Source organism: Rhagoletis zephyria, unplaced genomic scaffold (assembly GCF_001687245.7).
Source record: "Rhagoletis zephyria isolate East Lansing unplaced genomic scaffold, Rhagoletis_zephyria_1.1 Rzeph_scaffold_00167, whole genome shotgun sequence".
Taxonomy (NCBI): domain Eukaryota; kingdom Metazoa; phylum Arthropoda; class Insecta; order Diptera; family Tephritidae; genus Rhagoletis; species Rhagoletis zephyria.
The window spans coordinates 134,211-160,776 of NW_016157251.1; the positions used below are offsets into that span (position 1 = coordinate 134,211).

Consider the following 26,566-nt stretch of genomic DNA (forward strand, 5'->3'; position numbering starts at 1 on the left):
AAATTCCTTTGCCTATGTCTTCACTCTCCTGCATCAGTACGAACAACCGCGCAAGTTGCCTTTTGTTGCTTATAATTTTTGATCTGTAATTCAGACACATACATGCATATGTATATTTCACAATTTTTTACAACTTCCATTTCAATTGACTTACTTTTTATTCATTATAGTACCACTTTCTTATGTAAATTTTATAAACGCAAACTCCAACGACTAAAAAACAGCAATAGAAGAATGAGCGATTAAAAAGTATTCACAGTCGCTAATTGAGCGACTAAGCGACACTCGCAATAGCATCGCTAATCGATAATCGCTTAATAGTCGTTTATCTACTGCCAGTCGACATTCGCAATAGGGGTGTTAATTTATTTTATCAATTAAAAATTTCAAACAGGTGGCAACTTTCCACAAAAATATTTTCGGCTGTAAACCTTCTTAAACCTCTGTTATTTGACAGCCGTATTACAATGTTTGCTTTATCTTATCAATTTACTTGAACTGCAATTTTTAAACAGTTAAAAGATTTTGAAAATTTAGAGGTTTTCGGACGAAATTTATAAAAACTATTGAAATTTCTTTTTTTTACTTTGACAAATTTTCACATTTCCTTAAGTAGCTTTTAAAACTTATCCGTCCTTTAAACGCAAATTTTATTGGCAAAAATGTTATTGTAGGGCAGGTAAATTTTAAAAACCTACTTGGGAAAACGGCCCTAAGTGTATTCGAGTCTTTATTTTAGGTAATTATTGATCTTATTTTTTTTTAATTAAAAACAAAGAAAATAAGTTTTTATCAATATCCTTTAAAATAAATGAATAACCTACCACACCTGCATAAGTAAATATAACCAATAATCACCCACACACTTTTACTCGATCCATGCAAAGAAACTTTTAAAATTATTGACTCTAACGCTTCAGTAACTAAATTTTCAGCTTCCCAGTTTAGCTTGCAACCGCAATTCAAATTCGGCTCAGTGTCACAGCGGCAACCACAGCACTCATTAAAACATTTGGTTTCAAGTATGAAGAACTAACAAAGCAACCAAAGATGTCAAACAAATGTAAACAAGGGAGAAAGATAACCCCTAGACTTCAGGTTTAAGACCGACCTCTTCCGTCACTCGTGCAGCCAGTGGCGGATTTATCGTACAGGCAACATAGGCTGAAGCCTAGGGCGGCAGAATTAAGGGGCGGCAAAATTTAAGACAGCTAAATTAAAAGAAAAAAATTTATTTGGATTCAGCTGCACTTGAAATTGTGTTTGTGTCTGTAAAATATTATTAATGATTCATCTCATTCAATACAATTCAAAATTAGAATTACGCTGCGAATTTTTCCTTAGTATAGCAGTCGTTGAAATTTCCATTNGCAGCAGCTATGTATATCACATATGCTCAAGTACACAACGCCTTTTGAAGCTGAGACTGCTCGCAGTGACTTTGGCTCATCGCTCAAAGAGCATGCTCTCACTCCACTCCCTCGTCCTCGTTGTGCTATAAGAAGAGTTTATAAAATTAACATTGTCATGCGACAAGCTACTCCAAAAAGCTGCTCCCTACACTTAAGCCGTAAAACCACCTACGCCAATACAAACAACAAAACAACAACTCTATTGCAACTAACAGTCGACAAGTCAACCACCTGCCGTCAGCCGAAAAGTGACAAAGTCTGGCATATCCAACAACACTCATCAGTCCGTCCGTTTGTGCTCCCCTCGTTGGCTGCTCGCTCCATCCACAAATCCTTCTGGCTTTGAGTTTGCCGCGCTGTTGTTTTTGCCAATGTTGTTGTTGTTGTTGACATTGTTGGCATTTGTCGTTACAAACTTAATTAATGTTATGCTTCTAAGCACTTGACTTATACTGAAACAACAGCAACAACAACAGCGAAAACAATAAGAAAAATAACATCGTGAACGTCAGCAGGCAGTGTCATTGTATGCATTTTACCTGTCACCCAGTTGACAGTTGGTGAGTGTAAACGAGCTTATGCGTGCGGCATTCTCGATCTCCCTTTGGTATGCGAATTTTTGCACTTCTCGCTACTCTGCTTGCTGTCAAATTCAGCTGACGTTTGGTGTTTTTACGACGCTCGTTGTCAACTCGTTTGCCGTTTAAACTGCCGATTGTTGCTGCTATTGTTCAGCATGCGTTTGCATGTGATTTTATGCAACATGGATGTGCGTATGTACTTACATATGTGTTTATGAGGAACGCCGGTGCGTCAGTTGGCAATGTCATGCTTGGAGCACTGCTCTTTGTCCTCCTCGTTGACCTTTTCTACTCGCTTGTTAGTCCCGCCAACTGAAATCACTTCATACTCATATTTGGTAGTTTTATATTTTGTTTGCTCTCATGGCATCACTGTTCGTTGGCTGTAGAATTATTGTTCTCCTCAGCGCTATGTATACAAACATACATACATATGTACATATTTATATACATACGAACGCATGTATGTAGGTATTTTGTGTTAATCTATCCTAAACCCGAGTGAAAATTGCAGCGCCAGCATCCTGCTTGTACTCCTTCGCAGCTGTCCTCGTCCTCTAAAGACTGTTGTATTGCATCAGCTGCTGCTACTGCGAATATAATTTGATTTGCCATCGCAAATTAGTGTCAACAATGGCGTATCAATCACAAAATGTCTGGATCACGACTAAATGTTGCTTAATGACTTGGTGAGAATCCTAGTGGGAGGGATTGCTGACTACTCTAATTCACGAAAACTACTTTATTCTGAGAGCAATTGAAGAAAAATTACGCCAAAAATATTATAGATATATAATCGAGAAAGCCTCCTTTAATAACGTAATTTTAAACGGTCATTCGAAATTTGGTATTTTTGTATTAGATATATAAACCATAACACCAATTGTTCTGTTACTTAAATTTCATTTGATCTGCACATCTCTTAAACTATCACCTCATTACTCCTATAACAAAGTAAACTATATTCATAACCCTTCACATGCCCACCAAATTCCTTCGACTCACCTCGGTATCACTCTTCCAGCATAGCTTATTTGAGAAGTTTTGCTTGTTTAGCCTCTTAATTTGTACAACTCCAGTTCTATTTGCCTTTTTATCTTGTCTTAATATAGATGTTGCAATTGCATTTTCCTTCTAAGTTTACTTGCTTCAGCATTTATTCACCGCTCGCTAGAATTTGTTGCACACACAATTTTATTGCCTGTTTTCAGGCGCTTTACCATGAAGTTGAAGTTGGTGTAATAATTTACTTAGCGCTAGTTTTTCGTTTTGCGTGCTGGCAAATTACATAAATGAGGCCAGGTTAGAAAGTTGGCGAAGAAAGTGCCAGAATAGAGTGAAAGAGGCTATGCGTATGCAGTCAGAAGAGATAAGACAACTAAAATAGCAACTTAAGCGTATTTGATTTGCAGGTAAAGATAACAAGAAAATGTTTTATTTTTTTTTTTTGCAGTTTTTAATTATGCTGATTGGCGGGTTGTTGGTTGGGGAAATTAAGACGATTTGTGTTTTTCATTGAAAATATTTAGCATTACTTTAATAACAAGCATATAAATATTAAATATAATAAAGAGACTGCAGTCATCAAAAATACCAAATAAAATCTTTTCTTTTCAGATTCGACTAAATTGACGTGTGTGTGGTACCTAAAATATTTATTGTGAACAGTAAGTTTGTTTTTCGTCGTACTTCTGCCTCTGCAAATGCAAAACTAAATACTGAATAGTGAGCGCAAAAAACTTTCTTTATTGATGTACTAAACAGTCAACAGATAAAACTATGAATTACCAAAAAGGTAAGTCTACTTCTACATATTATATTAAAAAACTGAAAATGTCGTACCGTGTAGTGCCCAGATTTGCCTATTGAACCCCTTCGGCTTTCGTCAATTCTTTGGACCTCTCGGTCGTCAAGGGTTAAATATTATTTTTTACAAATTTGTGGGCATGCCAATCAAAAGCAAAACAGGCATTTCGACCGCAGTGCGATGCTAGACCAGCAAATTGAACTTCTTAAAGTGTGCTATCTGAGGTACCTTAGTTTCATTTAGCATTTTCGTAATTCTAGACCGCACTTTTGCAATTCTCAAATGGCATATGAAGTACTTGGTTGTAGTTGCTATTTGCAGACTTCCTCAATTATTTTATATTGATGAGCGAGCCAAGCTCTCCCTGTTCGCCAATGATCTCAAGTCACATCTGTCTTCTGGATATTCCTGACAAACAATAAAGCGTACCTGAATAATATTTATCTTACCAAGAAAAATTCAAAATTTTTCCTCGGTTTATCTATTTTCTTAATATAATCCTATAACTAAGCTTTGAAAGGAATCAGCGGAAGCAATGTCTTAAGTGCGATTCTTTTACAAGAGTTTTCAACTGCAAAGGCTCTGTCATTTTAAGCTTTCTAGGCATTTTAATAAGTACTTAGTTACAGCTGCAAAAAGCTGCGGAGGTGTCGTGCCGTTGGCTGGCTCCAATCTACACGAACTGCGTACGATACGGGTATATTCCCAAGGGTTTCAGGGTCGTCAAGGTGATGTTCATCCCGAAGGCAGGAAGGAACTCTCATGTTGCCCCCAAGCACTTCAGGCCAATCAGTCTCTCATCGTTTTTACGGAACACTTTGGAGAGGCTGGTTGACATGCACATAAGGAGCGGGATTCCTCGAGATCGCCTATCAAGAAATCAGCATGCTCATTGTAATATTCTAAATTAACAGAAAATGTGCTCAAAGCATCATAAATTCCCGATTAAGGGCTCGTCTGATTTTTTGCATATTCTTGTAAGCTCAAAAGTTTAATTCAAGGTTTCTAAACTCACTTTTAATTAAAAAGAGAGTATTTTGGGAGCGCTTATTGCATACTCGCTAACTGCCAGAAATTATACTGTAGCTACTTGCATAAAAATGGAAAAAGACGCTACTGCATACGAATAAAAATTATAGGATTTCCGCTTTCAAATGCTGAACCCCCTACACTTTTATTTTTTGCTTTTTTTTTGCTGCCAACACCTCGTTAATTGCTAAAAATTTTTTGTTAATTTAATAACTGACCTCCTGTAAACGTCGTTTACCCACTTTTACGCTTCTATTTCTAAACGAACCGAAAATTACGCTTTTTTTTCCACATTTGCAAAAACTTACTCTACTGTAAGGGATTTATATTTGTTGTTAAATTATAGGTTTAAACAAAAACTTTATATTTTATTCCCACAAAAATAGCACATATCCCCAAAAACTTGTTTGTAACTGCGGTACCTTCGGCTTGAAATTATTACACTATAGTAAAAAAACCTACACTGAATACGCAGCTGCCTATTAAAAAGGCTGCGTCCAAAAAAGTGAGCAACTCTTGAAAAAAAAAACGTTCGGTTGTGCACTTGTAGTTCACATCCACAATTTGTCTGTTTGTTTAACCCCCCCATTTGGAAACCTTGAACCGTAAAAATATTATTTTACACGAAAAACATAAACTTGTGCGCAAATGGGCGAGTCAATGCAAAATCATAAATAAACAAGTGGCGGAAATTTTAAAAAGTATAAAAATTAATACACGTACGGCTACATATGCGTATGTATGTATGTATGTATGTATGTATTCGCATATGAGCGCATAAATACAATAACGTGTAATATTCGAGAGTAGCGCAGCGCCGGAAATGGCACAAAAAATAAATGCAGTTGTGCGACAAAACGCAATCTGTTCACCAGCAGTGACTTTTGCACAATTTTTTCACACTTACGCCATTTTTTGCGCTCATTTCACTTACAACATTGTGCACATATGTATGTATGTATGCACCTGACCTGAACTTGTAGCTGGCACTGGCTATGGGTTTGCAGTTGGCCACTTATATTGACATATTAATTCGTTACGCCATATTGGCCATCAGCCGCTATTGACTATTGTTGTTTTTGTGTTTTTCTTATTTGCCACTACATATTCCCTCTACTAATTGTAATTGTTGTTGTCATGGCATCATGTTGCATTTCAGTGATTTAACATGCGATTTCGCCTCATCGAAAAGCACTTTTGGGGCAGTGGCGAAGTGTGAGTGACGTGGGAAGCTGACATTTTTTCACTGCTCTATTTACAGTTGCAGTCAAATGTGACAGACTGTAAATTGACCAGTTGTTGGTGGACGGAAAATATTAAAATATAATGTAAATAATAAAAATTGACATAAAAGTATTTTGTTTGAATTAAATCCTGTAGAAAAAGTTTCGCGCTAGCTTGAGTTGAATTGATCGGGAAGTAATGCTGAAAAATTTAATGAATGCTGCTAAAGTTAAAGTTGAAGGGGATAAAATTTTTTTAAATTTTTGAAGTCAGCTTATACATTTCTAAACCACATATGCTGCAGAATCGTAACGAAAAATATGACGCTTTCGATGCAGATCTCTTTCGTGTAGATCTCTTTTGCTTCTATTTCAGCAAAAGGTGCTCAATAACTTTATTTGTCTTCCACCGGTGTAAAATAAGAATGGAGATATGGATTTGTCCCAGTCTCTAGTTATGTGCCCCTGCACGGTCTGCAAAGGGAGGCGGAGCCAAAAAGGCCGCATGTGCTTTCCAATCTAATGTTTCATAGCGAGTCAAAACCACTTTTTAAAGAGGCCAGTGAGGTTTTAGACATGGAGCAATGGATGTGGAATGCGGCGGTAGAACCGTTTCACGACATTAGGGTCTAGGTAACCAGAGTTATTTAACATCATTTTACAACTTTCGCAAGTCGTTTTATACATTTGGAGTACATCATTATTCTTCAGGACGCAAAGGCTTGGTATTCGGGATGTGAACGCATCTAACAAAATTAATAGAAAATAAATGAATGAAAATACAAAGAAGGCACATTGAACCCAGTTAAGGGCCGACGTTTGGAATGCTCGTTAGTAAAAAGTGCCGAAATAAAAGTATATGAGTTTAAAACTTTCCAAAGCCATGCCTTTCCTAGAAAAGTTGTAAAGTCGACGTACGTAGTGAATCCATTCTCGATATAGAAAATGCCGTTCAAGCCTAGAAACGGCAAGAAATCAATAAACGTATTCTTTAAAAACTTAGAAGACGGTTTGGTCCGAACAAGGAAAAAAGAAGCCACGAAGGAATCTGCGTGTGAACTAGAAGAGTGGAGAAGTGTTTGAAGAAAAAATAAAGTAATCTAAGCAGGCCTATGTATTAATAACCAGTTACGTTTGTTGTGCCTAAAAGCATGCACTATAAAATCGAATCAAATACGAAGAATACAGATGCACTTCTCAAATGTCACATAGCACGACTCATTCAAGTAATAAGTTGTTGGCGTCCTAAATTATGCTTAGCTGGTGAATGGGAAAAAATATATAAAGTAGTGAGTAGACACTGTGACCCATGGTAATCAACTATTACCACCCATGCATAATTGTAAGCTATATCCGGAAACATTGTCCGAAGAATGCATCAGACAAGGCCTAGCATACTTTGACGTGCTATCAAATCATAATTTAAGAACATTTTATTACTTGGCAGTTGAGAAGTGCATGTGCAAAAAATTTCATAAATTTAATGAAGGAGTTTTTTCTCATACAACGGAACATAGCATGCAGTTAGGCGCTTGGTGTTAGTAGTCGCACCTAAATATAATGAAAAAAAGAGTCTTAAAAACGCTTACTAGCGGTATATAAGCGTTATTATTAGTCAAATAAATCGCAGCCTAGGCTTATCATCTTAGTTGGAAAAGCTTTCCTTCTGAGACTTGATGTGTTTCTGTGCGCTGTGGTAAAATAAAAGCTTCAGTAGAATTTGAACTCTCTGAAATCTATGATTTTTTTATCTTTCTTTTATTAGCTTGGGAAGTAATTATGTAAAATTGATGCGCCTAAAAGATGCAGCGATTTCCGTTCTCAACCATACATACCTGATCACAGAACGAATGGGATTTCTTTAAATTTCCATTCTTAAAGTAACCTGATGACAGTACAAATGTAAATTATAAAAGCGAGTTTTTAGTTTTTTAAACTACATTCTTTTTGCATCTACTTACTTTAGTTTCCTGAACGTAGTCCGAGCAAAAAAATATTCAGTACATCAATTTTAAATTTACTCTGCTGTGCTTTAAACCCATACACGCAGTCTAAAGTTCTCGTTTGCTTGCCAAACAAAATATTTATTTTTAGCATTCCGCACACATACTTATATGACTGCAAATCATTTCAAATTAATTTAATTCAATCAAGTTTCGGAAAAAAATGTAGTGAAGAGGAATTTGGCTTTTGTTTGTTCGTAGTTGTTGTCAGCGCTTTTGCAACATTGCGGAATTTCTCTCTATGACAGTTTTTGTCATAACATCCAAATGCATGCAATTCTCGTTGAGCCTACGTGATGTGGGCTAGCAAAAAGCAAGCGAAAAATTCAAAAAAAAAAAACAAAAACAAAAGAGAAAATCTTTGTTCATAGTCAAAGCTCTTCTCACGTTGTTGATTTCGCTTTTCATTGCCATTCCTTTTTCAAGTTTTTTCTCCTCTTTTATATTTTCCGGTTGGCAGTGAAATTGAATATTTGCCAGATTTGCTGCGGAGGCTATCAGATATACATATATATGTATGTACATGTAAACTATAAATATGTGTATACCAGACAAGTTCTATAAAATTCTGAGAAATGCTTGTAGAATCGTTGCGTCGAGACCATGACTAGACAATTTAATTAAGGCGAGTGTCGGTTCTCTGGTTATGTAGTTTACGCGAAGATCAAGGCTTGTTTGTTGTTAATTTTTCTATGGCTTCGGTAATCTTTGATCAAAGAATTTAAGCGAAATCCATATAGTTTTATTTTTTTTTAAGTAAACTTTTTTATAAAGCTTTGCCAACATACTATTTATTCAGTAGAGATTCTTGAAAGTCAAAAAAGTTCAAGGACAAAAAGTGAGTCTGCTTGTTGCTGACCGTCTCATTTGGGTCCCATATTGCTAGGTCGGCATTGTTCCGTAATTTAATTTAGAAGTTTTCTAGATATGGGCACTACTTTAAAACAAGTTGATCGGAAAGTCTGAATGAAAAATCTCTGGTACTAGAGTTCAACATAATTTTTAAGTCTCTGTCAGCAGTTTATCTACAGTCATTCTGCTATAGTAGGTACTAGCCTATTTTGTTTTATAGTAAGTAGGTTACATAATGGCAGGAATTTTGCTTAAACTAGCTCCAGCAGTGACAAGAATCTTATGGCCTTAAAATTACTTCAAAATATGTCAAGTCAAGTGTTGTGGTTGCTTAATCGTTTATCGATAAGAGCAACTGTAACCAGTCAAGCGTGAAGTCTCAATGCAAACTTACATATAAACGTAAACACAATTGCTTACCCGTTAGGTAATTTAAGTGAATTTATAATGTTTTGTTACTACTTACAGATTGAACAAAATTGAAAACTGAATTAACTCAATTAGTTGAAAGCCCCGTTTACCATTCGATAGGACTCGCTTTCTGTGCCAGATTATATTACAATTTTTCACTCACAGGGTCTATCCTAGACAAGCTAATGCAAGCTTCCGAGTTTATTCCTGTCGTGAAAAAGGTTATCATAAAAACATGTGCTACGGAAATGTGGCATAAAACTGTTTCCTTCCAGTTAGACTGACTCACATCTTAAATTGGAGGTGAAGCCTACTTTTGTTCAAACTTCCACATGTCGGCCAGAAAATCAAAAAATTTTGAAATTTTTTAAAATTACCTTCAGCGGCTCGTCACACCCCATACACAACACAGCGAAGCGATATTTCGCTTGGTTTGTCAAGCCGCTTGTGTGGTGTATTTCGCTCTTAAGCGTAGTTTCCCAGTACGTTTTGTTAACGAAAAATTGAATCAGAAAGTTTTCAGAAAAATAGCCGAAAACGTATGCTTTTCATTTTAGGTACTTTTGTAGACCTAATCCGCGATTCATCCAAGTTTCTTCCCGTTTTTGGATTAATCGGACCACCTTTCCTTTAAAAATTATAGTAATATAAAAAAAAAATGAAAAACTACTCCGACGAATTGATAACCTTATCCTTTTTGTGAAGTCGGTTAAAACCAAGTACACCAGCAAGCTTTCAGCGTCACATGGCGAGAGTGTAAAATGGTCAAAGCTCCCAATAAACTTAAAGGAAGTAATGAATTTTTCAAAACAATTTCAGGCCTCACATTAAAGCAAAATGAGTTTAAAGTTTGCATTGTGTTTTCTTGTTTTCGTAGACGTTTGAAGAGAAGGGGTGCCGCGAAATTTTTTTTTAGCACAACAAGGCTGCCGCAGTGAAAAAAGTTTGGGAACCCCTGGTGTATAAGATACACTCAGGCTCAGGGTCCACTGTGATGCCGCAAGTGGAGTTAAGAACTCCTAAATAATCCCTCCTAAAAGCTACTTGAACCTCGCAGAAATTTTTAAAGACTGGCTTGTTGGTGAGGATGTAGACGTCAGCATAGAATATCATATCGCACTTTACCACTTTTATGGTCCTGTCGATTGCCGTCAGTTTCGCCTAAAAAAGCGCTACAGTAAAAAATCTCTAAATGGATAACGTATGACTCTAAAAATATGCAACGCGAAAGCCGGGGAGTTCAGTATAAAATCGTAAGCTTTCAGAATTACTAAAACGGTCGGAAAATACTACAGGTCGTTTTGGCAGTCATTTGCACAATTTTGTCGCCAACAAAAATCCCACTACCAAGCCATAAGCTCATAAATTTGTTGCTAGTACTGTTGTTGTCCTGCATGTTGCATGTAATGTAAAATTGTAAAATTTCCGAACGCTTACGCATACGCAGTGGTTTCAATTAACGTATAAATTAAAAACTAACACGAGCTACCAGCAGACTGGAATATGCAGCAGCATCAGATCAATGGGCACATCCTCACACAACTGTAAATGTATCGATACTTATGAACACCAATTTTGCACCAAATGAGCTCAACTAGATATTGCGTAAAAGCATTTGGCTACAGCTGAGCCTGAAGCTGGTCGGCCATTTGACTGACCGATTGACCAATTGAAGGCTTTGCTAGAGTCCTGTTTTAGCCAGCTTCGGTTGCAACAACCAGCTTTGCTCTGCTTGTGGTCCTAAATGCAGTCATTTTAATGCCACCAACAAGGTTGCCTTCAATTTTTGGGGTTGGCGTTAAATTGGTTTGTGCATTCGCTAAATTTCACCGGCCAACAGTCTGCTGCACTCTCTTCTCTTAGTTGCATGTATTGGTTACCACATAAAATGCCCACACAGCTGCTAAACGAAAATCAGCCTAAACGAATTGCTGGCGAATAGGCAGCAGCAGTAGCAGTGGAGCTAAAAATTATAGTCCAAATTGCTGGTTTTACTCTGCCACGCCATTTGGTATTACCGACATCGTTTTGTATGTATTTTAGCAGCACATTATTATCTCAAATAGGCTGAGTTTCCAATCTACAAAGTATATATGTGTAGGCTTTGCTAAATATGCGCCATAAATTGTGGGTTTGACCGCCCATTTCGGTCATTAGAGGCTTAAGATTTTGTCAGATTTGTGCGCCAATTTGTGGAAATAATTTTAATGAAAATAATTCACTACATTAAGTGTGTGTCGAGTGAAAAGATTATGCAAAGTACTCGTTGCACTAATTTGTTTTATGGTTGTCGGCTGGATGCGTTTTGACTTGAATAATTTACATATTTAAGTAAATTACGGCTGACTTCCAAAACGTTACAATACAATGTTAGGGAACTGTTAGTATACTGCGTTATTCAAACTGTTTGCATATGCAGAGTGGCGACACATTGCAACCATATACATTGCATATTTTAAATATTCACTATAGCAATGAACAATTTTTCTGAATTTTCCATTTTCAAATCACCAATGGTAACCAATAACAAACAAAGCATCAGCTTTCTTTCTGATGCGCTGATTGCCTAGCGATGCGTTTCGATAACATTTCGGATGCGTTTTGGAAAATCGTACGTTGTCAATAGTTTGTAGTTCGGCGTTATGGAACATTATACTTTGTACGAATGCAAAGCAATTGACGTTTTGGAAGTCAGCCTACCTGTGGATTGCTGTTGAACTATTTTATTTTCATGTTAATAAATTTGTGCATGTTGAATTAGTGCTTTGGATACACATACATACCTATATATCCTATATATATATATATATATATCCTATATATAGGATGATGCAGATTTTCGAGAGCAATTTTCTGTGATATGTTTGTGTTATGCTAGTTTCTTTATATTTTTTTCAGGTTAGTATAGAGCGGTACTCAGTTTAACCGTAAAAGTGATCCAAGCTGCACAGTTTGATGACAATTTAAAAAAAAAATCCTCACGAGCGATGCGTTAAGAAGAAAAACTGTAGCCTCTGCAAGGGAGAAGAACGCACTTGGGAAACTGATTACAGCTTCATTATTAACATACTGCTAAGATATGTATTTTGTCGATTGATAGGTTATAATCGGCTTAAAATATATTGAAGTCAAAGATTCAAAGGTTATCCCACCATCAGCTGCTGCGATGTTTCTATAGACATTATAAGAATATTATAAATTTTTGGAAAATGGGCGTAGCCACGGCCACTTATGGTTACATGTATATATCCTGGTAACCGCTGCACCAATCTCTTCCCAACTTGGCACAGTTGTTCGCCTTCGCACAACATATTAAATGGCCGAAAATTTTTAAAATCCGAGAATAACCACGCCCACATCCCATATAACGGTAATTTTCAGAAATACGAAAACTGCGATATTTTAGTAACTACTGAAGGTAATTCACTCAAAATTGACATTTACAATAAGTTTTAGACGAAAAATAAAAATATTATAAATTTTCGGAAAATGAGCGTAGCCACGCCCACTTATGGTTACATGTACATATCTTGGTAACCGCTGCACCAATTTCTTCCAAGCTTGGCACAGTTATTGGGCTTCGCACAGCATACCAAATGGCCGAAAATTTTTAAAATCGAACAATAACCACGCCCACATCCCATATAACGGTAATTTAGAGAAATACAAAATCTTCGATGAATCAGTAAATATTAAGGCTAATGTATTCAAAATTGATGCTTGCAACAATTCTTTACCAAGAAATACGTTTATGATAAAATCTTGGAAAATGGGCGTGGCACCGCCCACTTATGATCACTTATATGTATATCGGTAACCGTTCCACCAATTTGTACCAAACTCGGTATGGTTATTGTGCTCGCCACATAAAAGCAAAAAGTTGAAAATTATTGAAAGCGGACTAAAATTGAGGCCGCTTTTCATATAACGGTAAATTTCAGAGCTGCTTGAAACTTCGAAATTTCAAAATCTAAGGACTCTAATTTACTCAAAATTGATACGCCCCGGCTTACCATTTAGCGGTAGCTTTCGGTAAGGTGAAAAACATATATTTAATACGTGCGCCGGGTATTTAATGTTCGGCTCCGCCCGAACTTAGACTTTCTTACTTTTTTCCTCATCTATTTGCTAGAGCCCAAAAATCGAAATCCGTTGGTCAGTATTCACTTTCATACTTCATTTCTTGTACTCTGACTCTGCTTCTAGCTATGCATACATACATATGTTTCAATATAAACCTAGTAAAATTTCCATTGTCTTAGACTTTCTAAATTGTAGACGTTTACTACTTTTAAATATCTCTCATGAGATTTTTTTTGTAATTTTTACTGTCCCTGGAAGGAAATAACCGAATACATCAAAGTTTTGAATTTGAAATAAGTGCAAAATTTAACACTGCTTCAAACGTAAAATAATTCAAATAACGTATGAATTTGGTAGCCAAAATGAATTACACTCTATGTACGTTTTTATAGCCACATGCATATGTGGTATGTGTGTATTGTATATATATCTACATATGTATTTATATATGTAAGCATTGTATCCCCCACAATTAAAAACACCTCTTTCATATGGTGACGACAGCAGGATGCCGTATGCAGGGAAACTGGCTGTTGTTGCACACATAACACGCCAACTCGCTATCCGTTGTTTGAAAAAGAAAAAGAAAAAGAAAAAAAAAACAAGTGCCACAAATCCATACATACACACATTTTCATTTGTTATGATCGTCGTTCTGCCCTGCAGAGTTGCTACGAGTACGCCCGTTGCTCACTTTCCGTGACTGTTGAAAAACTTTGTTGGCTGCTTTGTTTTACAACAAGTTAAGCTTTTGTTGTAAATTAATTTGCTTATAATTTTTACGCTTAGTTAAACGCAATTTTGAGTGTGACTTTCGCACACAAAAAAGGCAAATACAAAAAGGGAAATATTTTTTACTTATATAACGTGCATAGACAGAAATGGGCGTGTGCATTTGCAGACTGCATAGGCGGTGTAGCCTATGTTCGTGAGGGTGTTTGAAGTAGGGAGTTTTGCTCTCGAGTGGCTGCATGAACAAAAAAAAAAAAACACAAGCTCATAAGCTAAATGAATCTGTCCACTGTAGGGAGTGTAAGTGATGCAGTTGCATATATGTACGTATTTATGTATTAAATATACAGTAAGTTACATAATTGATCACGTGGTAGCATTTTACAATACTTGCCATGTTTTTTTTTTAATAAATTGCATACCATAACAAAAACTAAATTTCTAACATTTTACGTATATTCTTAATTTACAAAAAAAAAGTTTATGCATATTGGACCAAACCTCTATATCCCAATGTTATCCTATGCCGTCAAAGCGAATCCAAAGTCTGTTAGCCTCCGTTACGTCAGGTTCGAGGTTATTTGAAGGTCAAGTAGGGAAAAATTCATTGAATGAACCTTAAAATTCAATACAATTCCTCTAGATTTGACCTTGAGATGACCTTAGTATGACATCTAGATGACCTTGAAGAATCAAGGGACAACAAATACAATTTTTTATTTTTATTTTTATTGAATAAATTGTTTGCCCTATTTGACTGACCCTCAAATGTCCTCGAACCTGCCAATATGGAGGTTTACGGATCTCGTCTTAGCGAGTCTAAAACCACATTTGTATGAGTTTTCAGATGACCCCATGCGATATCTTCGACTACAGTAGTATCGATAATTTAAATTTTTTGAGTCTCCATAGAGGAATGGTAACTTTTGCCCTTATGCTACACGCCTTAACCGTCTCCAATCGGGACCAAAATTTATATGTGATATCTGTGACCGTGATATTACTGATTGAGAGGGCAAGACTAAAAAAAAATCATTTGATTCTAAGGACCACCCTAATGTACATAGCTATATGCATGACCAGTCGGAAAAATTGAAAAAAAACAGGCTTTTCGATTTCGGATCTCTTGCAGAGAGCCATCCGTGATCGATTCTATACTCATTTTCATATTGTATGGAATGGTCAGAGTTTCCAGGCCTTCTGTTACAACTTCTCTTTGAAGACAAAAATTTACATTAAATAATAATGAAACAGTTCGAATTCTACTTTGAGGTAGATAAACACCGATGCTTCTACCGCGATTTTATATCTTATTTCACTTTCGATGCCATAAAAACCCACCTTCTCGGTTGCCATCGAAGGGCAGCGCTATTGGAAGATTTTATAATAAAGTTTCTAAAGAGAAGGTCTTATTAAAAAAATAAATAAGTCCGGACAACTGCGCCGATAGGTGGCGCAGGAGTCGATATATTTGGAAAAACAGTATTTATGATCTGGGTTGTTTGCTATGTAGAACTTTTTGTTACATAAATTGAAAGAAATAACTCCACAAAATTGTAGCCATTCGGTGGTGCAGGGGTCGATTCTTCTTTTTTATCAACCATTAATAAAAGCCCACCCTTACATTTTTTTTTCTAAATTAGTTTTAGTAAATATTTATTTCTGTATAACTAAATCAAATTTCATTTTTATTTAAGTGTTATAAATACCCTATAGAAAAGGGTTTTTTGAACTATTTAAGTTTTCCAAGTTAAGATTTCACTCTCCCTTGATCTACTTTTCTCAAACAACAGTCCATCCCACATCTTCAATTTGCGAACTTAATGAAATTCCAATCAGCACACTCCGTTAATCCACAATTAATTTCAAGGATAACTGCGCCAAAGCCACTAATCGGCACCCTTACTTGCAAATCCCAAAAAAGTAACTGTGTATAACAACTTAATGTATTTTTCATTACTTCGATTGCTTTATCTGTTCTCAAAACTTTGGCGATGATTTGCTACAAAAGTCGAAGATTTGTATGCCAAACACATGAGTTGCAAAGAAATGCACGAGGGACCGAAAAGTATACAGTACAGTAAAAGAAACAAAATAAGGACATACGGACTGACAACTCATTCGATACATGTCTTTGTATGTATTTGAGTGAGAGTGTATGCGTGCATTGGAACGCTGAATCATGCAACTTTATTTATTTATTTTTTTTTTTTTCGTAGCACTGCCCCATGCATGCCACACAGAGTATAGCGCCGCAGTAATCAAAGTCAGAAAAAAAAATAGTACTTTCACTAATTCAATGGGTGGCTTGCAGTTGAATTTTGTTCAATCATCTTACTTGTACTGGCTTAGTGATATTTATCGCCAGATTTCGTAAGCCATAACTACTTCATTTCATTGCTGTTTTGTAGTTGTGCGTTGTTGCTTGCCTCCATTGGCTAATGTAGCGCATCTTATGCCGCTTTTCTTTTGCTGGTTTTGCTATACGATTATATCGTTAGTTGCGCTATCCATTTTTCCTTTGTTTTTTTTTGCTTTCTTTATAGAATTATTTCTTGTTTTGTGTGGATTTTAATGGTTGATCGCATTCTAGTTTCCGCCCGCAACGAATGTTATCTGCACTGGTGTATTTGTGTTTATGTGTTTTGCCATCTCCACACATCCCATTCATTTGCCATTGTCCTGTCTATTAAAAATCGACGCACGATGACCCGCGTAATTTTTATTTTCCTCTTGATTTACTCTGAATGCATGCACCCTCAAGAAGTTACTAGATATCTCTCGCTGGGGTTGAAGTCACAATTGCGCGCGTTTATCTTTTTTTGAATGTTTATAAATGCAATAAACGCGGAAATGTTGGTCTAGAAAATTTTTTGTGTATCCTCTGAAAATGCGAGGATCATTGGAAATGAATAGTCATGAAAGTTTTTATTTTCATATGGGTAAAAATATTTGAATTTACTAGTATTTAGCCAATCTAAATATTGGAATTGCTTTACAAAAGGGCGATTTGTGGCATGAAATAACACATTTTGAGGCCGGAAACCTTTACTAAAACTTTAAGCCATGACATAGCCGTGTCGAAAGGTCACTTTCAAATTTTTTGCAACATCTCCATAAGAACATTATCTGTTTTTCACATACCCGATTTCGTATTGAACACCTTTGGCTTTCGAGTTGCTATCAACATAAGGGGCATTCCAGCACAATGCGGACACAAAATAGTACAAACTGAGAAAGGTCTCGATGATTTTCTAATTTTTTTTTTGTCCAGCCATTTTCAAGAAATCGATTTTAGAGAAAAAACTTGCTTTCCAAAATGCCCATAATTTTGTAAAAAAATTGCAAGATTGCGATTAATTTTTCTTTTAATTTTTTCCATTTTTAAGATTAATTTAAATTTAAACTTAAATTTAATTTTTTTAATTTTTTTAATTAAAAAAAAAATCTAAGCTGAAAAACTCAAATGGTGTACGTGGTGGGCGGCAGGAATGCTCCATGTGTACATATGCATGTATGTGACTTGCTACAAATTAACTAGAAGAGTTTCCGTAATTTTGCCTTGTAAATAATTTTTTTCTCTCTCGAACTTCCACAAACCCACTCGATTAAATTTTGGGATTTAGTTATGCACGTGTTTCTGTATTTGTACCAAGATACACAAAATAAATGTATTTATTTGGGATAAAAGCTTTCCATTCATCCCCAAATCATTACTGCATTCATCGTTAACAATAAATTACCGTAATTTCCAATAAAATCATTACACTTGTATGAAATCACTTTTCCATAACTTACCGAAGGCTACGTGGAAAAGCAATGCGGCACACAAAAAATAGATAAAAATAAAGCCTAAAGCTACAGAAATTCTTACAAACTTACATACCAACGTACTTAGCTACAATAGTAATAAGTGTAAGATGTCATATGCACGTTCTACCTTCACATTGCTTATTTACGATATTGACTAAAAGAGTAAGATATTTGGGCTCCTTTTCTCCACACTTTTTGCGAAAAAAATAAGCTAATACAGTTAGAAAATAAATAAATAAGAAAACAGCAAAGACACGTAAATGAAATTCGCTAAGCGACAAAATCAAGTGAAGTAGAAAAACGGCGCGCTACCAGCAGCCAGTCGAACGTGCATATAGCATACTTCAAGGCGCTCGCCAGCATTTACCCATATTGAGAGGCAATTTACGATAAAAAGGGGAAAATTGGAAAAGTTTTGCAACAAACGGCCTCTTCAGTGAATGCCCCATTCCACCGTACGCTTATCGTCTGCTAAACTGATGCTGAAATTGTCGAGGTGCGCAGATAAAAGACACTGGAAAAGACAAAGAAACGAAATTGAAAGAAACAATGTATATAGTACATCGATGTGCGCGTGTCTAACGAAAACGAAATTTTTTATCTCTGCAACGGGGTATGGAGTTTGTGCGTCTGCACACGTATGATTATTTATGAAGTTTTCGGGTTGAACGAAGATAAATAAATAAAATTGTGATTGCCTATTTTTGGGCGCAATGACTTTGTACGATAAGTTAGCTGAGGTTGAAGAAGTTTTCCTTTCTTTGTATTGTTGGTCTGTGCTACGTTGCTGTGAGCAGTTTGCCAATTCGTAATTTTGTCATTTTATTTGTTGATTTTTTGAAGGAGTAGGGGTAATTACAGATGCGTGTAGCCAAAGCAAAATTTTTCTTGGAAGAGTTGGGAGATTATTGAGCCTTTGGAAGTCTTTAATAATTTATTTGAAGAGAAACTCATGAATTGGATGCAATTGAACCAATTCTAAGAATGCGATCGAAATTAATTCCATAACACAGAGTTAGGCAAAAGCTAAGACTACGACTAAGGCTAAAGCTAAGCCTAAGACTGAGACTAAGACAAAGCCTTAGGCTCAGACTACGCCTATAGCTAGGCGTAGGACTAAGACTAAGACTAAGGCTCAGACCAAGACTAAGACTAAGACCAATACTAAGGGCTGGTTTCTCCAAGTCAACTTAACTTAGTTTAGCCAATTTTTAGACTTAGCCAAGAATAAGCGGTGTAAAAAGTAGGCTAGCTTTTGACTTAAGTCCAAAAACTGGCTAAACTAAGTTAAGTTGAGTTGGAGAAACCAGCCCAAAGACTAAGGCTAAGACGAAGACCAATACTTAGACTAAGACTTAGGCTAAGACTAAGACTAAGGCCAATACTAAGTCCAATGATAAAACTAAGACTAAGATTAAGGCGAAGACAAAAGCTAAGACCAATACTAAGACTGATACTAAGATAAGATTAAGCCAAAGGCTAAGAATAAGATTAATGCGGAAACAAAGCCTTAGACCAATACTAGGACTAAGACTAAGATTTAGACTAAGGCTAAGGCCAATACTAAGCCCAATAATAAGACTAAGACTAAGATTAAGGCGAGGCCGAAGGCTTAGACCAATACTAAGACCCATACTAAGACCAATGTTAAGACTAAGACTAAGGCAAGACAAAGTCTTAGGCTAAAGCTAGGGCATTAAACTATTTCTAAGATTAAGATTAAAATTAACACTAAGCCAACGACAACGGCAAAGCCTAAAGCTAAGACCAATACGTAGCCGTAACCTAAGCCTAAACAAACATGTTGTTCGCCGAATAAGGGAAGGTTTGAAATTCGCTGTTTTCAAGGACATAGTGTTCTTTCTTTTGTTTACGGTTTTAGTATGATTGTCAGCGAAAGAGTAAAAATAATGTTTCTGCAAACTTTTGGTTGTTGTAGCCGATGTCGTATTTCTGGCTTTGACTGCGTCAGTTTGACGGCTGGCTATAGGGTTGCAGTTGGCAATTATTGGTATTATTCTTTCGGTAATGGTTTCCCTTCTTTCCTCCATAAATAAATTTTGTAAAAACTTTATATCTGCTTTTATTTACATATTTTTAACACGCTGAATTAAAAGAAAGCGAAATCCAAAATGTTGTGCAAAAAAATTTTCAACTTTTCTTCTTAATTATTATTTTTTAATCATTACCTCTCACTCCTCTAAGCGGCTGCTGTTGGTTTGTCAACGCTTTCAAATATGCTAATATTGTCGCATAATGAAATACGCAAAGGCGGCAAAAAAAAACTTTTTCTAAAGCAAACGAAACAATATTTGAGGCAGAGCAGAAAACACACCATCTTAGCGCGTCAACAAGCACTTGCCACCTTACCACAAGCCACTGGCATCCATTGTGTCTTGCTGCGTAGCCAGAAATTATATACAGAGTTGATGCTTAAAGTATAAGTCGATTGCCTTTGGACTTGTTGAGCGGCTTCCCAAGGTGGTGGAATGTAAGACATTTTAATTATGCTTTTACCAGCTCGCTATTGCGTCATTGTTTATTCGGCTATCTGACACTTTAAATGACAGTTCAAATAGATTAGTTTTACCAAGTAAGTAATAAATCTGCAATGAGTGGGGATAATCTTAAACACCTATTTAAGATTGGTCTGAAATTGAAAATAAGGGTATTTTTATATCAGCTGCATCAGCAAAAAGGCTGAAGAAAAAATGGAAGATAATTTCTGGTTAGCATTATTTGCCTACGATGGCTTCAACACATGTAATGACGTAGACTTGTTTGCTAAGCCATTTGAGAAGTTCATATTAAGAGCCAATAATGTTGCATAACTTTAGGCGCTTGCTGTAATCAAAGAGGTACAAAAGTCAGCTTAGATCAGAAGAAAATCTACGTTACTCGGTCGAGCAGAGTTTATAGCAGTTCAGGTGCTGTCGTTTTGAGTAAAGTTTTGTCACACTAAGCCTGCTAATCTTAAGAATTCTTTGAACAACTGGCGGAAAATGTCAGCCCAGGTCAGCAATAACACAATACTACTAGAAAGTGATAAAACATATTTTCTTCTATCTGGGGTAGAGTGGGGGTCTGAGTACTCAGAATGCAACGTTGTGACGTACCTAAATAATATTCTGAAAAATTTTACGCTATCGTTTCCCTTTTATATTTCGAAACCATTTTTGTTACCATCCGCTGCTGGTTACTCGATATTTGGGCCTACAAATTTAGTTTCTTACATTCAAATTTTAAAGAGAATATCTATAGCTCAGATCGTTTCAGCTTTTTCACACAAAACAGAATCTTGCTTAAAAAGTAGCGGAAACCCTCTTTGAGACCTGGATGAAAGAGCTAAGGAAAACTTTGTGTCCATATTTTGAAAATATCCACCATAAAGAAATAGCCCGAAAATCAAAGGGCTATCTGTCACACTTTTGACTTATTTTTCTCATGCACACAATTGCAATATTCAACACGGTCCAGAGCCGCTAAAAGAATCTCAAATCTCTTGCAGAAACCATTCAGGCTAAAGGGAAGGACTCACTCTAAGTTGTGCTCTACCTATGGGAAGCTTAAGGCTAATAAGAATGCCATTCTTTTAGTGACCAAGAGATAGGTTGCCGAAAAACCATCTGTATAGGGGATCCCTTGATATGCCACCTAACACATTGATTACCCCAGCAGTCGCAATGCCGAAGGCAAGTTGCTACTTCGCACGTCAGAAGCCATCACATGGGCCGCCAATTAATTACGGACGACATACAGGCTTTTAGCATCATATATCAAGAGACAAGCTATTCTCTTCCAATTCCAGGAAAACAAAAAATCTCAACTTGCTTCGTAAGCATGTCGTTGCTTTTATTCAACCACAGGTACCAGCCACAGCATACCAGGTAAAGTAGGCGGTTAAAATTCTGCACAAATAACCAACCGCATGTCATCAGGGCTACTAAGATCGACTCACCTAAAATCGCTCTCCTCGCAGTCCAGCAGTGGTCAGAACAGATTTTCGGGTCTTTACGGCAATATTTACGGCAAAATTATGAGGCATGTGACATATTTAATTTTAATTTTTCATATGATGTTTAAGAAGTTCATTAGAGATTTACAAATTGAAGTAAAAGTTACTTTACCTCCATCTTGAATTTAGTATACTTTTAGGTGCACAACTGACCCATACTGTGACTAGACGAATCCAACATCGTGCTTAGTGGTAAACACAGTCAGACTAAAGCTCTGTGTGTCATGCAAAAATTACCGTGACACAGTCGTTTAAGAGAGCCTGGATTACCTATTCCATTCTGGATGAGAAATCCCGCTATTTCTGAATGTGTCTAGAGGATCATATAGAAATGCCTGGAAAGTTTTTGAAATACCAAAAAGATCGGCAAGGATACAACGCATTTCAATCGCTTATCGTCTCTACCTAACTACCCAATGGCTTGCCTTGAAAACAAAAACTTAAAAAATAATCCGTAAATTTTACTAACCTCTTGCTGCAAGGAAGATTAATGTACACAAACATAAGCAATGATTACAATTTAATTCTTGACTTTATAAATTTTTTTTCAGATTACTTAGAAATTTGTAGTTATTTATACTTTTGCAATGCTTAACTGTTTGATTGGTTTTTTTTTTTGCTCTGCACACTCCAGCCAACATCAAACACTCTCTATCGTTTTGTTTCGCCTACACAATTTAGACACGAAAATAAATGAGTACATTTAACGTGAAGAGTCATTACAATCATTAATTTGCATGCGGCGGCACAATGCGACAACGTAAATGTCAACGACAACGCCAACAGTGCCAATGGCTGCAGCAGTGGCAACGTCGAGCAATCCAAATTGATGTCCCACTGTGACACCACTCAGTCACGCGGCCATTACCGCCACTTCCATAGCCACTTCCGCTTGCGCCTTCACTACCGACTGGCCCACCATTACATTCATTCATACAGTCGGCGATCCATGTGGATATACGCCACAAAGCTTACTTCAAATCAGGGTTGTTGTTTCACACAGCGAAAATCAGCACGGACGAATTTGTTTGTCGTTACATGTTACTTGTTTAATTAGATGCATTTGCATGGGAATGAACCAAGGAGCCAACGAGCCAACAAGCCGTCGAGTAGTGAGCTTATTTTAAAGTTAATGATGAAATACGTCAGACGCCCCAAAAAAAGGGATACATCGCCCATAAGTGCCCGAAATGCTGTGCAGTGATTATTGCGCGCGTTTTATTGGTGTTTTTCTTTGTCGTTTTTTTTGCGTCTTTAGCAAATTTTAATTTATTTGTTTGTTGTTTTTCAATTTGTTAAATGAGCGCACACATGCTTTCTTTTCTCGCAACGCATACATATCCTTGCTCCGGCTCGAGTGTGATCTGTGCGCATTTGTGAATTAGTGGTGTGTAACCCATAAATTTGTCGGCCAAGTACTTCTCAGCTCAAATGCTGCAATTCTAATTCCGATTTCTATTTGCTTTGCCGTTATGCCTATTTCCTTAACCCACAACTTCACTCATCTTCTGCTTCTGCCACACAACCCGAGGCTGTTTTCAAAAGTGGTTTACCTACACGCTTGCTTGCTTGCGAAAGGCTGAGAAGCTATTTTCGGTCTGGCTGCCTTCCTTTCTGCCTGTATATGTGCTGCGCTATGATGTCCTCTCAAGCGTTGCAGTTGTAATAAATGTTACACGCTTATGTTTGACAGCTAAAACCGCCACCACAGCGCAATATTTGTCAATGAGTGTGAAGTTTATTTGGTGGCAGTGGCGGAGGCGTCGGCGGTTATAGTGTTTGTCTTCGTTTAATTATGGTTGCAAATAATTGTCAGTACCAAAAGCCTGCTTTTCCTATAAGTATATCCGTTGATGTGGCATGCAAATATATTTGTGTAGGTATATGGGGAGGTGTGTGTGTCAGTGCTTTACGAGGTCTAGATTTATGCGTGTGGTTGTCCTAGTTAGCGAGTTTTGGTCCTTTTTATAATGAACTTTGACACTTTTTTTTTGTGGGTGGCTAGATTGCTAGTTGGCAAAGGGTTGATTTGAATGCCTGAGGTTGGTTGGGGATGTGAGTGACAAATGTTTATTTAAGCAGTTGATGCATATAATTTAAAGGTTATTTTATTTAGATCACATGGAGAGTTTGAAAAGTAAGGAAACTCAGACATTTTCGGGTAGAACAGAAAGTTTTTAATCAACCCACGTAAATATTCATTGGGGCCACTGGATAAGTGTAGTTCGTTGTTCGAGCAACAAAGAAAACGCTTAGAGCAAATTAATCTGCAGATTATGGCTCACAAATAAAATCTTGTAGCCAATTTTTTGGTGATAAAGTTTCCCTTGAAAAAAAACAAGACTCCAGCGAATTTCGAATTCTCTAAAAAATGTTTACAACAAAACGATTCTTTTGCTTGTCATTCCTTATGGAGTCTCCTTGTAGGCCCTTAGTGATGACAATAAGTGCTAGTCAAGGTCATATAACGATAGATCCCGAAAAAGAACTGTTTCGAAAGTGGGCATGCAAATGATATGGACACCGGGTTATAGGTTATCGAAAAGCTTTCTGATGTGATTAGGATAACCATCGCTGACAATACTAAGTACTTTAATATTCTTATACATACATAGTAGCCCGATCAAGTTAGACACTCCAGGTTACCATAATTCGCATAAAGCTGAAAATTGGTACGAGTGTTGCCAACAGCATTATGAATGAAATGTCAAAAGTCCCCATCGAACCCATTTCTGCGCAAAAAAAAAATGTATTCATGGTCAAAGGTCACATAAATTTATTTCTTGCATTTTCCGGAAAAACGGTGAGACGAAAGTGTGCGACCATGCAATTATCTATAAAAACTTTTATAAAATTTTATTCTGAAAATTGTCATTTTTTGAGATATAGCAATTCAAAAAATTGTGTTCTCCACAATATTTCGAATATTTCCACGCTTTTTTATTAACTACAAAATTTAGAATCCAAATATAGGTATTTGTTTTAAAGTGACAAAGTTCACCTACATATATAAATATTAGAGTCCAGCGCAATTGTATTTGCCGCATTTCATTCAATAAGTACTCCTTGCATTGTACTCTACTCCCAACACATTGTTACTTTTTCTCCGCATACATACACTACTTGGCGTTGAGAGAGTAAATACTTGACGTACTTGCTATTACTCCACCAAAGTACGTACTCTACTTTCCCTCATCGCGTACGAGAGATATTTGCTGCTGCCAAAAGGGAGTAGCAAATCTACTCTCTGTATACTTGTAGTACGGTAAGTACTTGCGTATTAAATTTCAATTCTGGTTGTTAGCCTACTAGTTGATATCGTTTGCAGCGCTGGTCANTGACCCGAACGATGAAAGTAGGGGATGGAAAGTATTTGCGCGACGATCGGATGTCTTGTTGGGCCGTTTAAATGGAATTGCGCTGGAGTCTAATAAATATGTACTTGTTACTTTAAGAGCCTTGGCATCATTTTAACCTTAAGCTTATTTTCGTAGCTTTTGCACCACTCCACTTTACAAATCACAATAAATTTTCCACTCTCATAGCAAAAACATTTGTTCGTGTTCTCATTAAGCCCTTTGCGTCTTTTGTGGTTAACTTTACGTTTGGGATACTAACAACATAAGTATCTAGTTGTTTTCCAATTTCAACAAATACTCTAGAGTATATTAATCACTGTCTGCAGTTAACGCTCACACCAATTGGTATGAAATCCTGCAGTTTGGATAAGAATTTCGCAAAAATTACACTTCTTTTGCTTTTCGTATGTCTTCACTCGGCATTTACAAGACTCCCAAACTCAGCCAAATATCTTGACTCCGCTTCACTTGCACCATTACACGTTGGCGCTATCAGCCAGAGATTTTTGTTTTGTTTAGTTGTTTTGTTGTCTAACGCTAGCTACTTGTATTACTTTTTTTCTTTTTATTTCCTTTATTTCGCCGCTTGCTTTACTTTTAATACCTGCTAATGGTATATGTATCACTTCCTGCGCCACCGCTGCAGTCGCTGACGCCTCATCTTGCCAAATCCAATTATAATAGCGCTTATCAAAAATAAGTTTTTGATTCAGTTCACCTACGCTACGCATCATTGACTTCGGCAGTTCATTTTCTCCCCATATGCCCCCGCACGCTGCACGCTACACGCTGGTAGTTCAATATTTTGACACGTTGCCACGCACTGGCAGCTTTATTCGTTTTTGGCAGCAGCTCTTGCCAATTTCACCAATATGGCAATTTAATCCACACAATCAGTTCACTGAATCACCATTTATATCTTTCGATGCTGCCACCAATCGACTAGCTGCAGCCATTCTTAGCGCTTTGGTGTGTCTATATTTTTTTGTTGGTTTCCCTTTCGTAGAGCCGCCTGTGATTGGGTCTTGTAATGACTCACTTGCCAAAAGTTTAATTGAAGGTGAAATTAGTTGTTGTGGTCTTATCTATTATTTGCTTCGTAGAGAGAGGGAGGGAGTCGCTTCAATACTCGATTGAATAAGTCATCAAAAGTCAAGAGTGGGGAGTGCGAAATGAAGATGTTAAGTAATGTGAGAGCTACATATATTTGGCGAAGACTTCGGCGCAAAATTTCATCAACAAGTTG

General features: G+C 36.7%; 1 protein-coding gene across 1 annotated transcript in view; it reads left to right on the forward strand.

Annotated features, from left to right (window-relative positions):
* The window catches only part of LOC108355657 (vacuolar protein-sorting-associated protein 36-like), a 204,337-nt gene that overhangs the window by 68,152 nt on the left and 109,619 nt on the right, over positions 1–26,566 (forward strand). Inside the window, exon 2 of the mRNA XM_017606808.1 lies at positions 3,611–3,788. Within this exon, the coding sequence (XP_017462297.1) occupies positions 3,773–3,788 (16 nt within the window). The 5' untranslated portion in view covers positions 3,611–3,772. The remainder of the gene's footprint in view (positions 1–3,610; positions 3,789–26,566) is intronic.